Consider the following 21,349-nt stretch of genomic DNA (forward strand, 5'->3'; position numbering starts at 1 on the left):
CTGCACAATTAGTACTTTTACTTTTGGTACTTTAAAGGGATATTTCACTTTCAAAAAAACTTTTGGTCATACATTTCATCGTCTACTCAGGCTTATGTGAAGTTTGTGAACACCCCAGACAGTTTTTAAGTTGCTCGATTCAGTAGATATTATTCTTTTTAGGTGCCCTGCCCCCTTCCTATACAAACCCATTGTGACTTCAAAGTAACTCCATTTTAACCATGATAGATTCATCGAAAATACCTGTCCTTTTTTCTGGTGACTGATACTGTCCTTCTAATAGGCGAGGAGCCACGTTTTTTCAATTAAAAATGGTGCATTTATATAGCGCCTTTATCCAAGGCGCTTTACATAGATTGTGGATTACATTCACCCATTCACACACACATTCATACACCGATTGTGGCGGAAGCCATGCAAGGTACCAACCAGCACATCGGGAGCAATTTGGGGTTCAGTGTCTTGCCCAAGGACACTTCGACATGTAGACAGGAGGAGCCGGGATTCGAACCACCGACCCATGGATCATTGGACGACCTGCTCGCCACAGTCGCCCATTACTGTTTTCATTTTATGTTTAATAATTATTTTAGATTTTTGTATCTCCTCTGTCATCCTGCTGGCGGCACTTATTTTCCAAAACAATTGTTAATTATTACCAAAAGTTTATATCATAAAAAATATCATAATGAAGCCAATACATAATGTAGTACATAATGAAGCCAATACTTTTGTACTTTAGTCCTGAATTCCAGACTTTTACTTGTAACAGAGTATTCTTACATTGTATTGAATTCATACTTTTACTTGAGTAAAACAAAGTGGGACAAGATGTGGGGACATCTTGTGTGGGACAGTCCTTCATTTCCAAGACTTTTCAGGTGTCCCACAAATTGAGACCCTTTCCCACATTGTGACTACCAGTGCCAGGCATCAGTCTTCAAATGGCTTTCTGTTGTAAAGCTCTCTCATTGTCTCTTTTCTTGCAGTGTGTTTTTAAGCCTGTTATAATAACATGAGAATATGATATCCCCCCTAGCCCATAGGCTACAGTACCAAGTCGGCCCATGACCAATTAGCATTTTAAAACAAAGTGTGGGAGAGGCCAGATAACAAAAAAATAAAAGAAAGGCAATACTAGGCCTGTCCCGTCCCACTTGTCCCACACAAGCTATACTTCTGTTCTGTGCATCAAATGACAGTTTGGATGGTTCTGGTCACTAACTATCATGTGAGTTACAGTGAGTACTTTTCCCCTGACAGAAGCAAACTGTGTCACACACTCGAGCATCTGTTTGCTGCTCCTCCTCCTCCTGAACAGTAGATGGCAGTGTTGACCGGAGGAAGGAGGACGAGGAGATTCGTCGCCATCATCATCATCATCAATGTGTTTCCGTACAGACATCACATCAACACAAAGCTGAGTTCTGTGTTTATTGACCCGAATGCGATCCGATCCAGGATCCTCTTCTTCATCACTTCGACAAGCGGCTCTAGAAGTCTGCAGCGGCGTCATCGCCGCTCTTTAATGCTTTTTTCCGTCAACGTGTTCGCCGCGGTGGGGACCAAACAACAACAACAATGACCTCGTCTTCGGTGGCTGCTGCTGCCGCTGCCGTGGACTTCCACACGCAGATCGCGTCCATCATGGAGGTCCTGGCCAACGCGGCCGTCGCGGAGCTCTGCAAGGTGGTGGACGACGGCTACGCCGAGGTGAGCCTGGCGGTGAACCAGAGCAGCAAGGAGAACGCCTTCCTCCGCAGGAAGATCAAGCTGCTGGAGCTGCAGATGGCCAGGTACCGAGCGGAGAGGTGCGGAAAGAGCACCGGCGGCGGCCCGGGGGGGTTCCTGGGTGTCCGTGTGGCGAGCAGACCGCACACCGAAGCATTGGCAGCAGGTAAACTAAACGCACTGATTCACTGAAGCCCTGGTACTCTATGGTTGAAACACACGCCGAAGCACTGGCAGGTATTAAAATAGCCTAAGATTTTAGACTCTCGTAGATGTGTTTATATAGATGGCAGAATATTCGATAAATACAACTACGAGAGTTAGGCTAAGGTAAACACACTGAGACACACAGTGGGACAGACTGAGACACACACTGAATCACTGGCAGATACACAAGCACTGGCGGGTAAACACATTGATCACACTGAAACACACTAATGTAATGTAACCATGGTGCTGAGTCTGTTAATTATGACCATGGGACTGACAATGTTAAGGATGCTATGGTGCCACCGTGCCACTGCTGACTATGGTTACTGGCAAATTGTGCCAATGACTAGGATGCTAGTCTATGGCGCTCAGTGCTGACTGATTATGACTATGACTGACTATGTTAATGATGTGGTACTGTGATGCTGAAAGCATACAATTTAATATGTGATGCTAAAAGCATACAATACATTCACTACTAACTAGTAAGACACCCTAAGGGCGAGGTCACGCTGAAACAACAGAGCTTTAATACGGCACAGTTGAGAAGCAGGAGTTTTAACTATTAATCTTGTGGTGTCAATGAGGTCAGATGTAGAGTTGCTGGCCGGCCCCATATATGCAGATCTAGTATGTCAAACCATGTATGGCTATCCAGGGTTTGATGAGGATAAGGTCAGTGTTGTGATCATCATATATGGACAGGAGATCCATGTGATGATAGTTAGGGATGCACCGAAAGGGAAATTCTTGGCCGAAACCGAATATAGGAAACAGTTGGCCGAATATGATTAATATTATATCCTTTTTCCTACCATTGCTTTCATGGCCGTACCTTAAAGCTACCTGATTTATGGCAAAATAAATGGTTTATGGCAAAACTTTTAACTTAAATAATCATCACTATTATTTATGGGTCCATAAAACATTTATTCAGCTCTCATTAATTGCATACACTTCGGTGATATATTTTCTGCCTATTCGGGCCGAAACCGAATAGGCCGAAAATGCATTTTTAGCCATTTTCGGCCGAATATTTTCTGCGGCCAAATATTCGGTGCATCACTAATGATAGTCAGCCTACCAGTTGTACCAACTTATTAGGGCATCGTCTGGGAATGCCCATATATGGACCTTTTCTATTCTTTTTTCCCCCCTTTTTTTAAATTGACATTTCAGGCCTGAAACAACAGAGCAGTTGAGAACCGCAAAACCGGCATTGCAATCTATGGGAAAGTCATCAGTAAATAGAAATTGTGGTCGAAAACACACAATTGGTGACCGTGCTCATAAACTGAACTATTCACAGACTGGCGATATTTAAGGAAAAACAGAAGTGCAACTCTTGTCAGTTCAGGATGTGATCGGACTGTGTGAGGAAGCACAGAGAGGGATGTTATTGTAGGGTTGCAAACAGTGCATGAACCACTATATTTCAAAGAAAGAAAACATGCACATTTGAGAGTAACCATAGGCATTGGTCTACAGACACTAGAGATGTGAAGAAAGTCACATCTTATGGTCAAAATGAGTCACTATTCACCATATTCTTCCACACATGGTTTAATTTACCGGTAAATGCATTTGTGGCATACACCACGAGAACAGTACACGCCTGAATGTTTGACCCCGCCAGTGTGTTGTGCATAGTTTGGATTCCCTTGTCCCTGGAAGGGTCTGTACTAGCAACTCTCTGGTATTACGTTATGCTATGCGCTCATTTTATTATTACATTATGAGCTGATTATTACATTATTACTTTTTATTACATTTACATTATTACATTATGAGCAGTTATTACATTATGAGTTGCTACAGGGTCACTGAAAATTGGTGCAAAGTTATTCTCCCCGCCATATATTTTTGTCAGACAAAATAGAGATAAAACTGTTTTTCATATATCATACAACATAAAACAAATATATCAAAAATGTGTTAATGGTGTCTCAGTGTACAGTTAACGACAGTACAGTACTGTTTAGTGTTTACAAGTACAATCAACATGTGGGAGAGTTAAGGTGTCCAATAGTTGGGCTCCCAGATACTCTGGAATGTTTCTGAATCACCTACTGTATGGGTGTTCTTCAAAATGTCAATGATACAAACTCACTATTACCATCTGGACAAACAGAACGGTAGAGGCCTTCCACTCTGCAGTAAGAATGATTGTCTTTGCTGCCTACAAGGATACCACACATAAGGGTCTACTGAACAGCGTATGGTAGTGCAAGAAAAACTTCAGAACAACCAAACAAGGCAATTAGTGCATCAAGTTAGTCTGTAGATCGATATAGGATGTTCTGCCAAAAAGAACAAGAATCTTAGAACAAGACCAGAAAGTGTAACCTAGCATGCCCTTTGAGAGGTTACATCTGTCACAAATATATCAAGAAACATTGACATTATACATGTTATTAATATTTATTCAATCTGCATAATTTTGAACTGATTTAGCCTCAACCTGGCTGTAGACTTAAGGGCCCTGCAATCGGGGAGCGATAAAACGCGCCTATAGTTCATTTTCAATGAGACCTGCGTTTTTGCTCGGAGAAGTTGCGGTGCGACAACGCAAACGTATTGCGTAAGCGTGCTCGTTACGTGCACACGCCCCGCGACTCACCAGACCTGGATTCTGTTTAGCTTTTTTTTACGCTTGCGTTGCCGCGCCCCTCTTCAACAGACCTGGAGGAGACCTGTGTTGATCCGGGCCACAACGCCTGCGTTCTTCGCTTCACGTTTGCAAGGCCCTTAATTGCATCCTCTCCAGTCCCTCACTCCACATCTCCTCAGTCAACTCGACACCATGATCTGCCTCCCAGGCAGATTTGATGTATTTTGCTGATGGAGGTGCAGTCGTAGAGAAAAAAGGGATCCCGCACACTGTCTTCACTTGCAGAATTAGATTTATTGAGCAACGTTTGGGTCGTTCAGACCTTCATCAGGCAGTCGTAGTATTGGTCGTTCAGACCTTCATCAGGCAGTCGTAGTATTGGAACGTTTGGGTCGTTCAGACCTTCATCAGGCAGTCGTAGTAACGTAGCAACGTTTGGGTCGTTCAGACCTTCATCAGGCAGTCGTTCAGACCTTCATCAGGCAGTCGTTCAGACCTTCATCAGGCAGTCGTAGTATTGGAAAAACAATGAGACACTCAAACGGTGTCAGTGTCCTTAGAGTGTCAGGATGTTATACAATGTTATTCTGAGTGAACATCTTCGTCCCAAGATGAAACATTAAAGGTATATTCAGTGATTTGACTTAATTCAAATATCACTTATTTTTTTTTATTTTTTTTGGATAATTCTCCCTACTATAAAGTGTGCTGACCATATAAGGAGTTCCTCCCTGTCCCCAGTGAGCCCCTGGGGTCAAAAAACCCTAGTTTCGGTTTGGGCTTTGGGTGGCAAAGCCTTCATCCAATCAGGATGAGAGGGGCCTTCCTCCAATCATGATCGAGTGGGGCGGGCCTTGGTGCACGTGCTGTTGGTCTGTTGTACTTCCCCCACCGTAGAGCGTGTGCATGTGCACATCTTGTTACCGGGTGGACCAGGTTTTTTTTCCAAATCACCCAAATCACTGAATGCTCCTTTAAAATAATTATGCTGTCGCCTTCACAGTCATCAGATGATCTCAATCCAATTGAACACCTATGGGAGAATTTGGACATTGCGGACATTTAGTGCCTGCATAATGCCTATTTAAGCTTAACTATTATTATATTTATATACTTAATTGCGCACCGGACATATCTACAAGCTCACAACACCTCGCAGCAACGTTGCGTTGTGAGCTTGGTCCGGAGATGAGCTGTTTTTCTCCTGTGTACTGTGTTAACTGTTAACTCTATGTCGCTGACACCTGAATTTTCCGTAAATACACCGGATTTAGCAAAGATGCTAGTTTACATCTGCAGTCCCCACACAATACATAAAAACACAAAGAAAAGAAAACGAGGCAATGCAAGAAGTTGATCTTATCTTGTATAGAACTGTTTAGACTAAGCAGCTTTGTACTTACTGACCTTGGAAATAAATAAAGAATAATTCAAATGGATTCACTGTGTTCGCCCTGTTCCTTCATAGGCCTGTCGCTGCAGGGACGGACCAGGTTTCTCAACAGAGGACCAGGGCTCAACCAGCCTATGAAGATCAAACCTATGAACCTGGACCAGGACCCAGATCAGGATGTGGTCACCACCACCAAGACTGAGGTACAACACACTTCTACCCAATAACTAACTAGCTGCTGGACAGCAAAACAATAGAACAAGAGAGAATTTAAGTCCACATATTAGGAAATAAAACACCCATAAAATACAAGTGGGACATTGTCACGATTTTTAGAACAATTGTGAAAATGTGGCCCAAATGTTTGAATATATGCTTTCAGAGCGAACGTTTTTAACTCAAATCTTGCTTCTGGGGGGGTCCCCGGAACAACATATTTTCAGATGGGTAATTACTGGTAGCATCATGCATTTGCATCCAGTTCATAGCTAATTATTGCTGTCCAACGATATTTTAATAATGATTAATTGCATGATTTATCTAGTTAATTTGCACGATTAATTACAAATAAGTCATACGTTTTTATCTGTTCCTGTACCTTAGAGAGGGATCTATACAGCTCCTTCTAAAAGTTTTTTAATATTGTGCAAAAGTTCATTTTCTTCCATAGTATAATTCAAAAAGTGAAACGTTCATAGCTAACTAAGCATTATGTTATACTTTAGCTATTGAAAAATAGCAGATCTACAAGCTCATAGCGCGCCACCAAGTGGCGCGCTACGAGCTTGTAGGTCTGCTATTTTTTTTAAATTGTAAAAATGCGACACAAATCTTTGAATATATATTCTTTCGGAGCGAGCGTTTTTTTTAATTTCGACGTCAGGCCTAAATGGGTTAAACCGATTTTTGTTTTAATCTAGATGATTATGGCATGACAAACCAGAGTACAAAAATGTCAGCAATCAGCATGTTCCCTTTTTATGGCTGTAGTTGTATTGGTAGAGGTGTGACAATGTGCCCACACATAGACAACAGTTGTATTGGTAGAGGTGTGACAATGTGCCCACACATAGACAACAGTTGTATTGGTAGAGGTGTGACAATGTGCCCACACATAGACAACAGTTGTATTGGTAGAGGTGTGACGATGTGCCCACACATAGACAACAGTTGTATTGGTAGAGGTGTGACAATGTGCCCACACATAGACAACAGTTGTATTGGTAGAGGTGTGACAATGTGCCCACACATAGACAACAGTTGTATTGGTAGAGGTGTGACAATGTGCCCACACATAGACAACAGTTGTATTGGTAGAGGTGTGACAATGTGCCCACACATAGACAACAGTTGTATTGGTAGAGGTGTGACAATGTGCCCACACATAGACAACAGTTGTATTGGTAGAGGTGTGACAATGTGCCCACACATAGACAACAGTTGTATTGGTAGAGGTGTGACAATGTGCCCACACATAGACAACAGTTGTATTGGTAGAGGTGTGACAATGTGCCCACACATAGACAACAGTTGTATTGGTAGAGGTGTGACGATGTGCCCACACATAGACAACAGTTGTATTGGTAGAGGTGTGACAATGTGCCCACACATAGACAACAGTTGTATTGGTAGAGGTGTGACAATGTGCCCACACATAGACAACAGTTGTATTGGTAGAGGTGTGACAATGTGCCCACACATAGACAACAGTTGTATTGGTAGAGGTGTGACAATGTGCCCACACATAGACAACTGCTTCAAGTTGTTCCTGCGGATATTAGTGAGCTGACGATGGGAGAGAATAGATGGCAATCTAAGTGGTGATGACAGTTTATTAATTAATGCTTCTAGGGCTAGGCTAAAGGTTTGTTAAAACAGTGAAACATTGCTCTATGTTTTTTGTTTAGTTTTCTGTATCTTAAGTGCTTTAAAAAAGTATAAGGCCTGGTTTATACTTTGTCTGCAGAATCGTGCACCGGAAATAGCCGATCTACAAGCTCACAATGCAACGTTGCGTGACCCGTTGTGAACTTATAGAACTGCTGTTGTTTTGGTATTGTATAAATCAGATGGGCCACGTGGCTCGGCAATGCTTACTATTTATAACTCAGGCTTAACAGTACAAAGACAAAGGCTCCAATTGGGCCCACAGTGAGCCCCGTCTCCCCCCAGTACAATTTCCAAATGGTTTCACCAGAAGTAATACTGATATCTTGGGAGATCATTTATTCTTATAACAATCTATTCTTCCTCCAAAAATAATGGTAGAGTGGACTATTTACACATCTACACTTCATTTTCTAAAACAGATGATCTAAACATGGTGCAATACTTATTCCTCGGTATGTAACGCCCCCTGGTGTTCAGTGAAATGTATGACTTCTAAATGTTTTCTGTTGGTGTCATATTGTTGCTGTTGGGTAAAGACCTTGTACAGTATGGCCATCACTGTTGCTCTTCTTCGGGAAATGGAAAAAAAGTGTTCAATAAATCCAGGGTAGTTATTATTTAGTCACAGGCTTTTGTTAATACTTAGTTTTGGTTAGATATTTATAAAAGCCCATTCAGATACTCTGATAGACTTAACCACTTTCACCTAGCGCAGATCTACAACCTCCAAACGTGTCACTTTGTGAAATAACGTTTCTGCCAAACGATTAGATTTTTCTAAATGTATCTTGTATCTCCAAATTGCTTTATTTCACTATATAGACATGATATTATTGATAATGATATTTATCATGTTCTGGGTGCATTCCATGTCTAATGAGTCTCTCTTATGATCAGTCAGCAGATGCCGAGATTGACGGGGAGAAACGACTGCTGATCGTGAAGGTGGAGGGAGCCGCAGAGAGCAGAGAGCCTGCTGGCCAGGAGACGTTCACGGGGCCTTGCATCAGCACCGGAGCTGGAGGAGGAGAAGATGTCGTTGCATCTCCCCCCGGAGGCCCGGACGATCACGGTGACTGCAATGCGGCTGGACATCCCGGCGAAACGGAGGTCAGTGGATCTGATGTCATCTCCTTCGTTGTCGTCCCGTCTGACACAGACCGTACCCTCAGTGACACTGCCCACAGTTCCCGGACAGAGTTAACGGGAAGTGATGTCAGAGCGGCCAAGACCGAGCCGGCAGGCGAGGACGGGGGGGTCAGTGGCGAGGAGGGGGGACACTGGGGTATGGCGGGGGATACTCTGCCTCAGGTGTGCGAGAGTGTGTCGGCGAGTGTTGATAACGCGTCGGTAGCACCTCCCAGTGCCGTCGCAATGGAGACTGCATTGTCGCATACCGACCAACAACCGACCGAGCCTGCACTGAAAAATGGCGCCGGCCACAACAGCGGCGTCACCAGCCTCGCTCCCGGATCTTCCGTTTTAGAAGTGATCGTGATCGACGGCGAGGCAGCTCCAGGCGAGGACAACGGGGCACTTCGGTGGTGCAATGCGGGACAGTCGACGACGGATCAGACGAGATTGGGAGACGCAATGCTTACCTCGCCTCAGAAACAGCCCGCTTGGACAGAACCGGCAGGGAAGGGCTCCTGGTTCTACCCTCCCGGCAACGCTCCAGGTACCTTTACTGGTGTGACTACCTCCCACGCCATCACCGGAGACACGCAGTGGTCCAGTAGACAGAACATTAACACCACGGCAGGCCAATCCAAGCACTCTGAACAAACAGTCATGGTGCAGCGCCCGTACATATCGCATGTTAACCATCTAAGCCAAAGACCGTCTCCCAATGCCGGCCCTCAAACCTACCAAAAACCTTCAGCACATCCCAGCCAAAGACCCGCCCATCATGTCGGAGACCAGACCCACATTAACCCCGCCTCCATGTACCGGCCCTACAGCTGCACCAGCTGCAGCAAGTGCTTCTTCGTGCAGGCGGACCTGCAGAGGCACATGGCGCGCCACACCAAGGAGAAGCCCTTCGTGTGTACGGTATGCGGCAAGACCTTTGTGTGCCAGAGCCAGCTGCAGATGCACGTGAACGTGCACACGGGCGCCCGGCCGTTCTGCTGTTCGACCTGCGGCCGGCGCTTCTCCCACTCTAGCAACTTGAGGCGGCATCAGAAGATCCAGCACTGAATGCACTGAACCTTTCCCCCCCCCCCCCCCCCCACATTTTAAACATTATCAAAGACCTTTCGGAAATTACAAGCAATGTCTACAGCAGTGGTTCTCCACGGGTCCATTTGGTTCACCCCACGTTGAGAACCACCTGGTCTACTGTACAATCTTGCAGATCGGCTATCTTATAAAATGTCTTTGGATATTTTCTAAATAATTTGGCCTATAATGGCATGTACAAAATAGGGATATCAGGGTTAAACAGTGTTTAAAAGAGGAAAATGATGTATTCTCCTGCCACTGTCACCAACTAGGGCCGTTCTGTGTGGAGTTTACATGTTGCTCTCACGTTGGTTTCTTTCCTCTGGGTGCTCTAAAATGGTAAATGGTGCATTTATATAGCGCCTTTATCCAAGGCGCTTTACATAGATTGTGCATTACATTCACCCATTCACACACACATTCATACACCGATTGCGGCGGAAGCCATGCAAGGTACCAACCAGCACATCGGGAGCAATTTGGGGTTCAGTGTCTTGCCCAAGGACACTTCGACATGTAGCCAGGAGGAGCCGGGATTCGAACCGCCGACCCATGGATCATTGGACGACCTGCTCTACCTCTTGAGCCACAGTCGCTCTGGTTTTAGACATGCATGTTAAGGACTGGATGTTACTGCAAAAGGCCTAATCCTGAATAAATAAATACAGGATTAATGGATTCATAGACGAATAAATATAATTGTAACCGGGGTGAATGTATGATTATAGGACACTGTACTGTTCTGTTACTCAAATAGCAACAGCTGTCCCATACATTTTCAAAATCACAATGCTCCCCTTCATACTGTGTGTAGGTATCTTTAAAAAAAAAAATTAAACACCATTAAGGGATCAGTTTTATACAACGTTGAAACATGGTTGTTTTTATTGGTATTTATGTTTTTAGTAAACATTATGTAGTTTGAGTGAGAATAGATGCAAAAGTGTGAGCGAGTGATCAAGGCTGTGATTAGTTTTTTTTACAATCAGCAAAACATTTGTATAGCACAAAAGATTAAGAGCATTAAGACAAAGTGCAAAAGAAATATTTGTATTATAAAAGACATTTTGAATAGAATAAAAAAAGAGTGTCTATATTAAGAAATAATGGTGAGCTAAAAATAACTGCAATGTTCTGGTAGTTTGTTCCAGATATGTAAGTGGTGCATACAAACGCTGCTTCTCCATGTTTAGTATTGTGTCTGGGTTCAGAAAGCGGAACTGTCAGACACCTCCTGAGAGGACTGGATGGTTCATATACGTAGCAGAAGCACAGAAATGTAGTTTGACCCAAAACCATTTAGTGCTGCATTTTGAAATGGGTTCTTTGACAGGCAGGGGTGGCAGTGTAAAGACCTGAGAACTGAAGTGATGTGATCAAATGTCTTGGTATTAGTAAGGACTTGAGCAGCAGAGTTCTGAATCAATGGAGTCTGTGCCTGATTAGCCTCGCGTTTTGTTTTCACAAGGGAAAAGAGTCTGGTAGTTTTTCCCCCCCAGGGACACCTGTAAAGAGACACTGTTTACAGTAGTCGATGAATGCTTGGGCAACCTTTCCCTAAACCTTCTGAGACATAACTGTTAATCCATGATACATTCTTAAGGTAATAATAGGCTGACTTTGTAATTGTGTTAAATGTGACTGTTGAAATTCAGGACTACACCAAGATTTCTGTCTTGGTTTTCTGGGCTGGAACCCCTTTTGGTGCTTTAACTAAGCATTATGTTATACTTTAGCTATTGAAAAATAGCAGATCTACTGAGCTTGTAGGTCAGCTATTTTTGAAAAATCTTAAAAATACGGCACAAATCTTTGAATATATATTCTTTCGAAGCGAACGTTTCTTTTTTATTTGCGACGTCAGGCCTAAATGGGTTAACCTGGCAGATTGAGCACGGCCACGGACCTTTTATTATTCTTACTTGGGTCAATAAATAAATATATCACTTTATTTTTGTAGACCAAACTTCCAATTTTCATTGATTTCATTGATCATTAATTTGAATTATTTTGATATGGTGGTGCTTGACATGGACATGAGATTCTGAGAGTAGAGTAGGGGTAGGTACACAAAGCAGAATTCCATGAGTTTAACCACTGATAACCATATATACTTTGTTGACTGGGGTCCCCCAGGGGTCTGTACTTGGCCCCTCCTTTTTCCCTCTACACTATATCACTTCGCTGGAAACAGCTGATCTACAAACGCAGAACTTTTTCTCTGAATATCTGACATACCCAGAATAGGGATGCTAGGGTTCATGTGGTCAACTCATGATAATGTTTTGAGATATTGGAGTTTGCAAACTGCATTTTTATAATCGTTAATTTAAGGGCCATTCACACTGAGCACTATAACTAACGTGAAGTGAGGGGTGCTCTTATTTGTGCAGACACTGACGTAACATTGTCAATGGGAATTTAATGTTTGTGTAGGACAAAGTTTGTGCACACACAGCAAAAGCTGGATATAGGGGGGGCTAGCGCCCCTCAAACTATATAGTTTTAAAAATCATTCTAATCATGCTTTCACACGGGCAGATGCAAAGATGCAGTCTACCATTCATTGTCAATGGAAGCCAGTGAAATGAAGATGCAAAGATGCATCCGACGATTGCGAAAACATATAATGATGAACTATATAGTTATTATGCTCGGTGTGAATGGACCTTTAAAGGATGACTTCCCCCTTTTTCAACCTATCTATGATATAATTGGTCCTCACTAATAGTCATGATACAATCCTACCTTTTTTTTTTTCTTGGTCTTTTTTTACTTTCCAGGAATAGATGGCATCCAGCTTCTATTAGCTTTGTATTCTCGGTTGATGATGTCACTCACTGGTAGGCGGGATTCTGAACTGTCCACAGCCCTCCTCTGAGACACAGACAGAGTATACATTTGACCATATCACAAGCATTAGTGAGGACCTATTATATGGAGATAGTTTTAAAATATTTGAAGTTTTCCTTTAAACTCGTACTTTTGAGCCTGGCGACGATACCAAATTTGTAGCTTAAACAAATAATGTTTTATGGGAGTTTTTCTTTCTGGTTTTTGTAAGACTTTTCTACAAGTCCATATATTGGTTACAATGTAATATGATACCACCAATAAATATTCTATATTTTTACAAGAATATCATTGTATTGTAATTTTGTTGCCCTGAAGGTGTGGACACTTATTCTGATTGAATGAAGCCAGTATTTGCAGTTGGTGTGAAAATGTACTTCAGACAAAGATGCACACAAAGAAGCTCGCCGCATCATTGGCAGGGGACCGATGATCACATCATTGGCAGGGGACCGATGGGGGGACCGATGGGGGGACCGATGATCACAGGGGACCGATGATCACATCATTGGCAGGGGACCGATGGGGGGACCGATGGGGGGACCGATGATCACATCATTGGCAGGGGACCGATGATCACATCATTGGCAGGGGACCGATGGGGGGACCGATGATCACAGGGGACCGATGATCACAGGGGACCGATGATCACATCATTGGCAGGGGACCGATGGGGGGACCGATGGGGGGACCGATGATCACATCATTGGCAGGGGACCGATGATCACATCATTGGCAGGGGACCGATGGGGGGACCGATGATCACAGGGGACCGATGATCACATCATTGGCAGGGGACCGATGGGGGGACCGATGGGGGGACCGATGATCACATCATTGGCAGGGGACCGATGATCACATCATTGGCAGGGGACCGATGGGGGGACCGATGATCACAGGGGACCGATGATCACATCATTGGCAGGGGACCGATGGGGGGACCGATGGGGGGACCGATGATCACATCATTGGCAGGGGACCGATGATCACATCATTGGCAGGGGACCGATGATCACAGGGGACCGATGATCACAGGGGACCGATGATCACATCATTGGCAGGGGACCGATGATCACAGGGGACCGATGATCACATCATTGGCAGGGGACCGATGATCACAGGGGACCGATGATCACAGGGGACCGATGATCACATCATTGGCAGGGGACCGATGATCACAGGGGACCGATGATCACATCATTGGCAGGGGACCGATGATCACAGGGGACCGATGATCACAGGGGACCGATGATCACATCATTGGCAGGGGACCGATGATCACAGGGGACCGATGATCACAGGGGACCGATGATCACAGGGGACCGATGATCACATCATTGGCAGGGGACCGATGATCACATCATTGGCAGGGGACCGATGATCACATCATTGGCAGGGGACCGATGATCACATCATTGGCAGGGGACCGATGATCACAGGGGACCGATGATCACATCATTGGCAGGGGACCGATGATCACATCATTGGCAGGGGACCGATGATCACATCATTGGCAGGGGACCGATGATCACATCATTGGCAGGGGACCGATGATCATCATTGGCAGGGGACCGATGATCACATTTGCTCATTTCAGCAGGCTTTTTTTCCCCAGCTGTCCTCACCATGTCATTTTGAATGACCTGATACTGTGTGAGGGTTACAGGTGTGAGTGTCTGTCCCGGGGCCTCCCAGGTGAATGAAACCTTGCTTTAGGCTAAATAAATAAGTGCCTCGTGTTTTTGAACCAGGCCCCAAAACAGACACACAAAATTAAATAATTCCCATTTTTAAAGCTAACATCAATGATTCTTTGAACTCTTTTGAAACTTGCCAGGGTTGTTATGGAGCAGTGGTTCCCAAAGTGGGGTCTGGGGAACCCCAGGGGTACTTGAGAGGGTTGCCAGGGAGCCCCCAGCTAAACAAGTGATAGTTAGGAACCAAATGGACCCTTACAGTAGGTCTGTAAGAGTTATGGGTGTCTGTGGCCTACTATTGCATGCCAAACGGGGGGGGGGGGGGGGGTCCTTGAAATGAAAACATTTGAGAACCACTATTTTGCGAGTATGGAGGCTGACCTGCTCAATGCCTTCCTTGTCCCTGCAGAGCCAGCATACCTGTCGGAAGATGGAGTGCAAGCGTCAGGCAAAAGACGAGGGCCTGGATGACATGCCAGGTAGCCTGTTGAGTTCCTTAACCTTCTGGGCGGGAACCCCTTTTGGTGTTTTAAGCATCATGTATACTTAACTATTGAAAAATAGCAGATCTACAAGCTTGTAGATCTGCTATTTTCGAAAAATCGTGAAAATGTAGCTCAAATCTTTGAATATATTCTTTCAGAGCGAACGTTTTTAACTCAACTCTTTGCTTCTGGAGGCTGTCCCTGGAACAACATATTTTCAGATGGGGGTCGGTGGCCTATTGGATATAATGTTAGGGGGCCTTGACATGAAATATTGAGCACCACTGATATAGAAAGTTTTTCAGAAAACTGACATTTTTTTAATTTCGATGTGTATATATCATTTTTATTTGTAGTGCAAGCAATATGGGCGCGTTCGGAAATAGTGCACTGTGCAATGCATACTAATAGGCGAGTGCGGTATTTCCGAACGTGCCCCTTGACAGCTTCAGTGGTGAACATTCAGTTTCCAATGCACCTTTTTTTTCCCCTGACGAACTGAAATAACAAAAAAATAAATAATAATGTAAATAAGGATAATCATAATATATGATATACAAAATAATTAAACAATATATAATCTATAGTAACTAATAAGTAGAGGATTAAAAAAAAGTAAAATATTAATACATCAAACATATTGCATGGAGGTACTGTAAGCAAGTATTTCCTTGCTTATGGTAATGAAAGGGTAACAAGACAACTCACCCCTAAAGCCACTTTTGGTGAGTTGTCCAGACAACTCACCCCTAAACGTGAAGACATCTCACCCCTGCTTTTTTAGGGGTGAGATGTCTTCACTTTCCGGGGTGAGATGTCTTCACTTTTGGCCACTTTCGGGGTGAGATGTCTTCACGTTTAGGGGTGAGTTGTCAGGACAACTCACCAAAAGTCTGACTGAATATGTAGCCTTTGAGCTATACTTTACTGAATATTTCACAAGAATATAACACAAGAGTCAAATGTACGGTCAAATGTAATGTAGTTTATTTAAATATAGAAACTACAGGCTACAGATGTAAATATATTTATGACAGTAAAATGTCGAATTCGCCTTTAAGTATGTCACGGTCAAATGCATAATAAACCTTACAAATACAAACATTATTGTTTGTATGTAGGCTACCCAGTAGCCTACCCATATGATTAGATGAATGTGCAACATTGTTTCCATCTTCCAAGCATATTCCTGCCAAAATGGAGATCTTAAATTGTTGAAAATGTCTTTAAACAAAAGATCACCATGAATTCAAGGCTTGTGTGTGTGTGTGTGTGTGTGTGTGTGTGTGTGTGTGTGTGTGTGTGTGTGTGTGTGTGTGTGTGTGTGTGTGTGCAAACTTCTGAAGAAATGTGAACTGAACCACTCTCAATTTGGTTACTCCAGATGGCTGTCACTTTTCTCACATGCTAATGTGACTAGCTGTAGCAAGATCATCATCGATATTGCTTTGCTATTCAGATGTAAATCAGTCAGTATAGGCCAATTAGAACTGTGATTGATTGATCATGCGTCCGTTGTGCGTCTAATTAGCAACTTTGTACAGCCGTCAGACTCTGCCTTTGAAGCGCAAACATTATCCACAAACGACCCCCCCCCCCCCCCTCAATGCTGCATAGAGAGAGAGAGAGAGAGAGAGAGAGAGAGGGACGCTCTACTCCTTACAAGTGTTTCACCGGATTTTACTGTTAAATAAATAAATAATTAGCCGTGACTGCGCACGTCTGTAGGAACCGATAGTTAGATCCGAAATTGAATTATGCCTACTGTAATGGGTGCCACGGAAAGTACAGACAACTCACCCCGCAATGTCAGAAAGTGAAGACAGCTTACCCCGGAAAGTAAAGACATCTCACCGGGGTGAGATGTCTTCACTTTCCGGGGTGAGCTGTCTTCACTTTCCGGGGTGAGCTGTCCGGGGTGAGCTGTCCGGACATCTCACCCCGACATGTCAAAAAGTGAAGACAACTCACCGGGGTGAGATGTCTCGTATTCAATGAAAGTATTCCTTAAGTCTTGTGCTGGGCGGATAACCCAACTCTCCAGCTCTTTAGTAGAGCTCTGGAGTGAGAACTCATACAGAACTAGAACTGCACTCTGTCGAGTGCCTACTTGCTTGTTGCACACAAGTAGGCCATAAATGGCCTACTAGTGCGCAAGCAGAGCGTGCAAGTACTGGTGACGTATATTTGTCGATCAGTGTCGGGTGGATTAAAGGAAATGCCTCTATGTATATGTAATTTGTAAGTTGATTAGCGGTATACTGTGGTTACTTTGCGTATGTGTATGTATCGTAGCAGCATATGACGTCAGGGTATAACTGGTATAACTAGCTCTCAATGATGACGTAATAAAGATGTGGATTAAAGGACCCAATGCCAGGGTGTAATTGGTTTTCGATGGTGACGTAATGACGATATGTTTTAGTGTCGGGAGGATTAAAGGTAATGCCCCATGTATACATGTATGTAATCTGACACCACTGCCATATCAAGCACAAGTAGTCATTACGCCATACGCTGGCACGGCGCATGCGCATCAAACATCGCCCTGGACGAAAACTATTACTTGCGCGCTCTGTTTGCGCAAGTAATAAACAGGCGAAAATGGAACTGATTAATGGTGGGGTTCTCTCTCCCAAAACATTTCTGTTTACTAAAGAGAGCCGGGAGAGACCCTGTTACTGAACAAACACTCTGTAACTAGAATTATTATTGCATTATAGTTTAAACAAAACAAAAAATCACGTTCATGGCCTTTAATGCATCCTTTTCCTCTCCTACATGCTATGTATGACAGTCAGGGAAGTGATGGAGATACAGAGTCCCTCTCAAACACTCCCAGAATGGCTGGAGGACGTGGAGACTGAAGACATGCAGCAGCCATCTTGTTCCATGTTCATCCCAGACACTCTTCCAGGAAACTCATCATCACCTCCCTTCACCCATATAAGGACAAACCTCACTTCCAGTTTGCCCACGGTTTCCCGAACGCCTAAAAGTACCATCGACCACCAGGCAAGTTCCAAGAATAAGTTTGATGTCATGGACTCGTTTTCTGATCAGATGGAGCACAGTGGCGATGCCTTGTGGATGCGAGACGGCAACATGGGAGTGGCGTTTCACAAAGGAGTCGGCGAACGAGGAGCAATCGTGGGAGGCGTAAGACACCTGGGGAACCGGGACACTCGGGACAACAGCTACCAGCCCCCTCCCCTGCCATGTATCCAGCTAACAGGGACACAGAACCCATCCAAAGACCTGATGTTTGACAACGACATTTACAACAATCGCCTCGCCGCCTACAAGAATCCTCCAGTTACTTTGTCTATCGCCGCGGGAACATCAGAGCCCCACCAGCTGCAGACCTCGTCGCTTTGGTCGGGTGTGCAGCAGATACCCGATTCGGCCCTAGTACTCCCCCACCTGAAGGCCAAACTTGGATCGCCCGCCGATCAGAATCCGAACGCTCGGCGAATGACGGGCGAGGACCATGGGGCAGCCGGCGCGGCAGTAGGGCCCCAGCAGCCACAGCAGTACCTGCCCAGTCTCCCGTACGCGTGTGCCTTCTGCACGCGTCGCTACGCCCACCTGTGCCAGCTGAGGATCCACGAGCGCGTGCACACCGGGGAGAAACCGTACCAGTGCGCCCAGTGCGGGAAGCGGTTCGGCCAGTTCTGTAGCCTGAAACGCCACCAGATGGTGCACACGGGGGAGAGGCCATATCGCTGCGCCCAGTGCGGGAAGCAGTTCTCCACCTCCAACAACCTGAAGGTCCACCAGAGCGTGCACACTGGCGAGAAGAGGTTTCATTGCTCACAGTGTGGAAAGAAGTTCTCGTTCCTGAGTAATCTCATCCGCCACCAGGCCATACACACTGCCAAGTAAAACAGAATAGAGAGGGATTTTAGCTATATTTAACAACTGAATGGCAGTCCAATTGATATTTCTTTGTTGTTGTTTTTTTTTTTTTACAAAGTATGTTTATTGATTTTGATATGTCTTTGTTAAGTGTTTAATAGCTCTATATTCTAGATGGAGTGTTTGTTCAGTAATAGGGCTCTCCCCGAAAATGCATTTTCAGATCGGGTAAAGTCATGGCACAAAAACTATGAGGAACTGGAACACTACAATTGAAGCTGATATATTTTTACTTTGCAACTCTTCTGATTGAATCAAATTGAAAATGTATTTTCTGATTACTAAAGCGCCGCAGAGATGGGGAGACCTCTGTTACTGAACAGAACTTTTCTTTAACCAAAAATATAATCAAATAAAATCTCTACAAAAACATATCTCTTGCCCAACCTTTAATCCCTGTAATTCAATATTGCTTTATAGCAGATCTACAATCTCACAACGTGCTGCACCGTGACACATTGTGACCTTGTAGATCTTCTATTTGACATACTGTATAATGATTTATATGACATGCCCAAAATAGGAACATCAGAGAGTTAAAGTGGTACAAGTCACTGCACTACTGCAACTGAGATGAAATTCATCAGTTTCTAATAAAAGGCATATATACTGTACATTTGAAAGACAAAGGAATATTCACATTCTCACAGTGTCAGATGGTAGACATTTTGCATAACTTGAAATGTTTATGACTTTATTTGTAAAAGGTTGTCAACTTGAAGGCGTGTCACTTAAGAGGTTTTAAATAATGTTTGGTTGTTTGGCACAAAAACATGTTTTATTAGTACATGTATCTCGAAGAGCAATTCCATGTTTTATTAGTACATGTATCTCAAAGAGCAATTCCATGTTCCTGGACTTGCACATCATTTACTGTATGCATCCAGCCTAGTAAGAAATGTTGATACTTCAAAACATTGTTTTGTTGATAATGAAGCCAAAAGTTACATTTTACAGATGATTTATAACAAATTATTTTGTTTTTAACTGCTATTTGTAGATATTGTTTATTTACCACTGTATTCCTAATTTGTTAGTTTGTGCTTTGTGCAGTTTCCCGCTTATGTCTACTGTAGCTATTGACAGTTTACATTTCTCAATAACTTTAAAAAAAATATATTATTATTTTATCCCACGATTTTGCAACCCAGTACACCCAGTGCCAATTATCTAATGTAATCCTGGGCGCTACACTTCCTCTGCCAACCTGGGGGGGCAGCGGACTGACCTCATGCCTCCTTCTATGCATGAGGAGTCCAAGCTGCTTCTTTTCACCTGACGGGGAATTTCCCTGGCCGGACATAGCGCGTGGAAGGAACACGTTTTTCCGACCAGTTCCTTTCCCCTCCATCAGGTGCCCAGGCTGGCCAGGGGGAGGTTCAATAACTATTTTTGTTGTACCTATTGTAGCCTATATTCTATTTACCAAAGTCATTTATCTTTGACAAATTACTTTGAAGTTTAATTCAAAAATGTATTTATGTATTCCACTCAGTGACCGGTATATGACTTTAGCAATGCATGTTACAAATACATTAATACGATAACATTAATTGAACATACATCAACATATTAGGTATATACAATTGTTTGATTGTGTTATGTAAGACAGTATAGCCTATTTTCAAAGTTTTTCATTAATTTCACACCGCTTTTATGTCCATTAATGAGACTCAAAACTGTTTTAGGTTGTAACAGTTAAGGCATACAATTGTGATAGAGAATAGAAATAAATATGTTAATTCAGCCAAATGAAATAACGCAAATCACACTCACAGACATAAAGGACCTTCTGACCTTGTCAGAAAGGGACAGGGCATAAAGGACCTTCTGACCTTGTCAGAAAGGGACAGGGCATCTCCCACAACCATATAATGAAGTGCCATGTTTTCATTTTCTTGATAGTGAGTCAGTGTGCCATATCGTTTAAGTATGACACCACATAGGCTATAAAAAATATATATATTTCAAAGTGATTTTGATTGTCCATATGCTATGCATAAGCATAACTACCTATAACTACCTTACTCATAATCCACCTATCTCCCAGACTCCCTCCCCTGTCAGAGTTGGGAGTTTAAATGAATGTAGAATTCTGTGCAAGATGTAAAAACTAATGGTTAACTAAATTTAACCCGTGCCGTGCCTAAGGTTGCCTACCCCTGAGCTAGAGGCCTTACTGACTGTGACCTGCCATTTGCCATCAACAACCATTGTTCTAGTTCTTGGCAGGGAGCAGGAGGAGAATTCAAGGTCCAGGACTAGGAGCCTTGGGCAAGTTCTCCTAAGTTTTCTGCCATGGCTTCAGAAATCAGTGAAATAAATGCACTGTGTTGAA

General features: G+C 43.6%; 1 protein-coding gene across 2 annotated transcripts; it reads left to right on the forward strand.

Annotated features, from left to right (window-relative positions):
* Nucleotides 1-992: 992 nt before the first annotated feature.
* On the forward strand, nt 993-20,066 carry LOC306922200 (uncharacterized protein). 2 transcript variants are annotated; one of them, XM_079499597.1, is made up of 5 exons: nt 993-1,897; nt 6,021-6,148; nt 8,733-8,945; nt 15,018-15,094; nt 17,895-20,066. In XM_079499597.1, exons 1-5 carry the CDS (start codon nt 1,582-1,584, stop codon nt 18,976-18,978), a joined length of 1,818 nt encoding a protein of 605 aa, XP_079355723.1. In that variant the 5' UTR covers nt 993-1,581; the 3' UTR covers nt 18,979-20,066. The 2 variants fall into 2 exon arrangements, with proteins under 2 accessions (XP_079355723.1, XP_079355724.1); XM_079499598.1 differs by having other exon boundaries at nt 15,018-15,087; nt 17,891-20,066.
* Nucleotides 20,067-21,349: the final 1,283 nt, after the last annotated feature.

The sequence above is a fragment of the Electrona antarctica genome (assembly GCF_951216825.1).
Source record: "Electrona antarctica genome assembly, chromosome: 4".
Taxonomy (NCBI): domain Eukaryota; kingdom Metazoa; phylum Chordata; class Actinopteri; order Myctophiformes; family Myctophidae; genus Electrona; species Electrona antarctica.

Bases quoted from the DNA above. Each gene is read 5' to 3' on its own strand.
- LOC306922200 (XM_079499597.1), top strand. From the start codon at position 1,582: ATGACCTCGTCTTCGGTGGCTGCTGCTGCCGCTGCCGTGGACTTCCAC. The intron at 1,898-6,020 runs GTAAACTAAACG...GTTCCTTCATAG, and splicing joins CACCGAAGCATTGGCAGCAG to GCCTGTCGCTGCAGGGACGG. The intron at 15,095-17,894 runs GTTGAGTTCCTT...TATGACAGTCAG, and splicing joins GATGACATGCCAGGTAGCCT to GGAAGTGATGGAGATACAGA.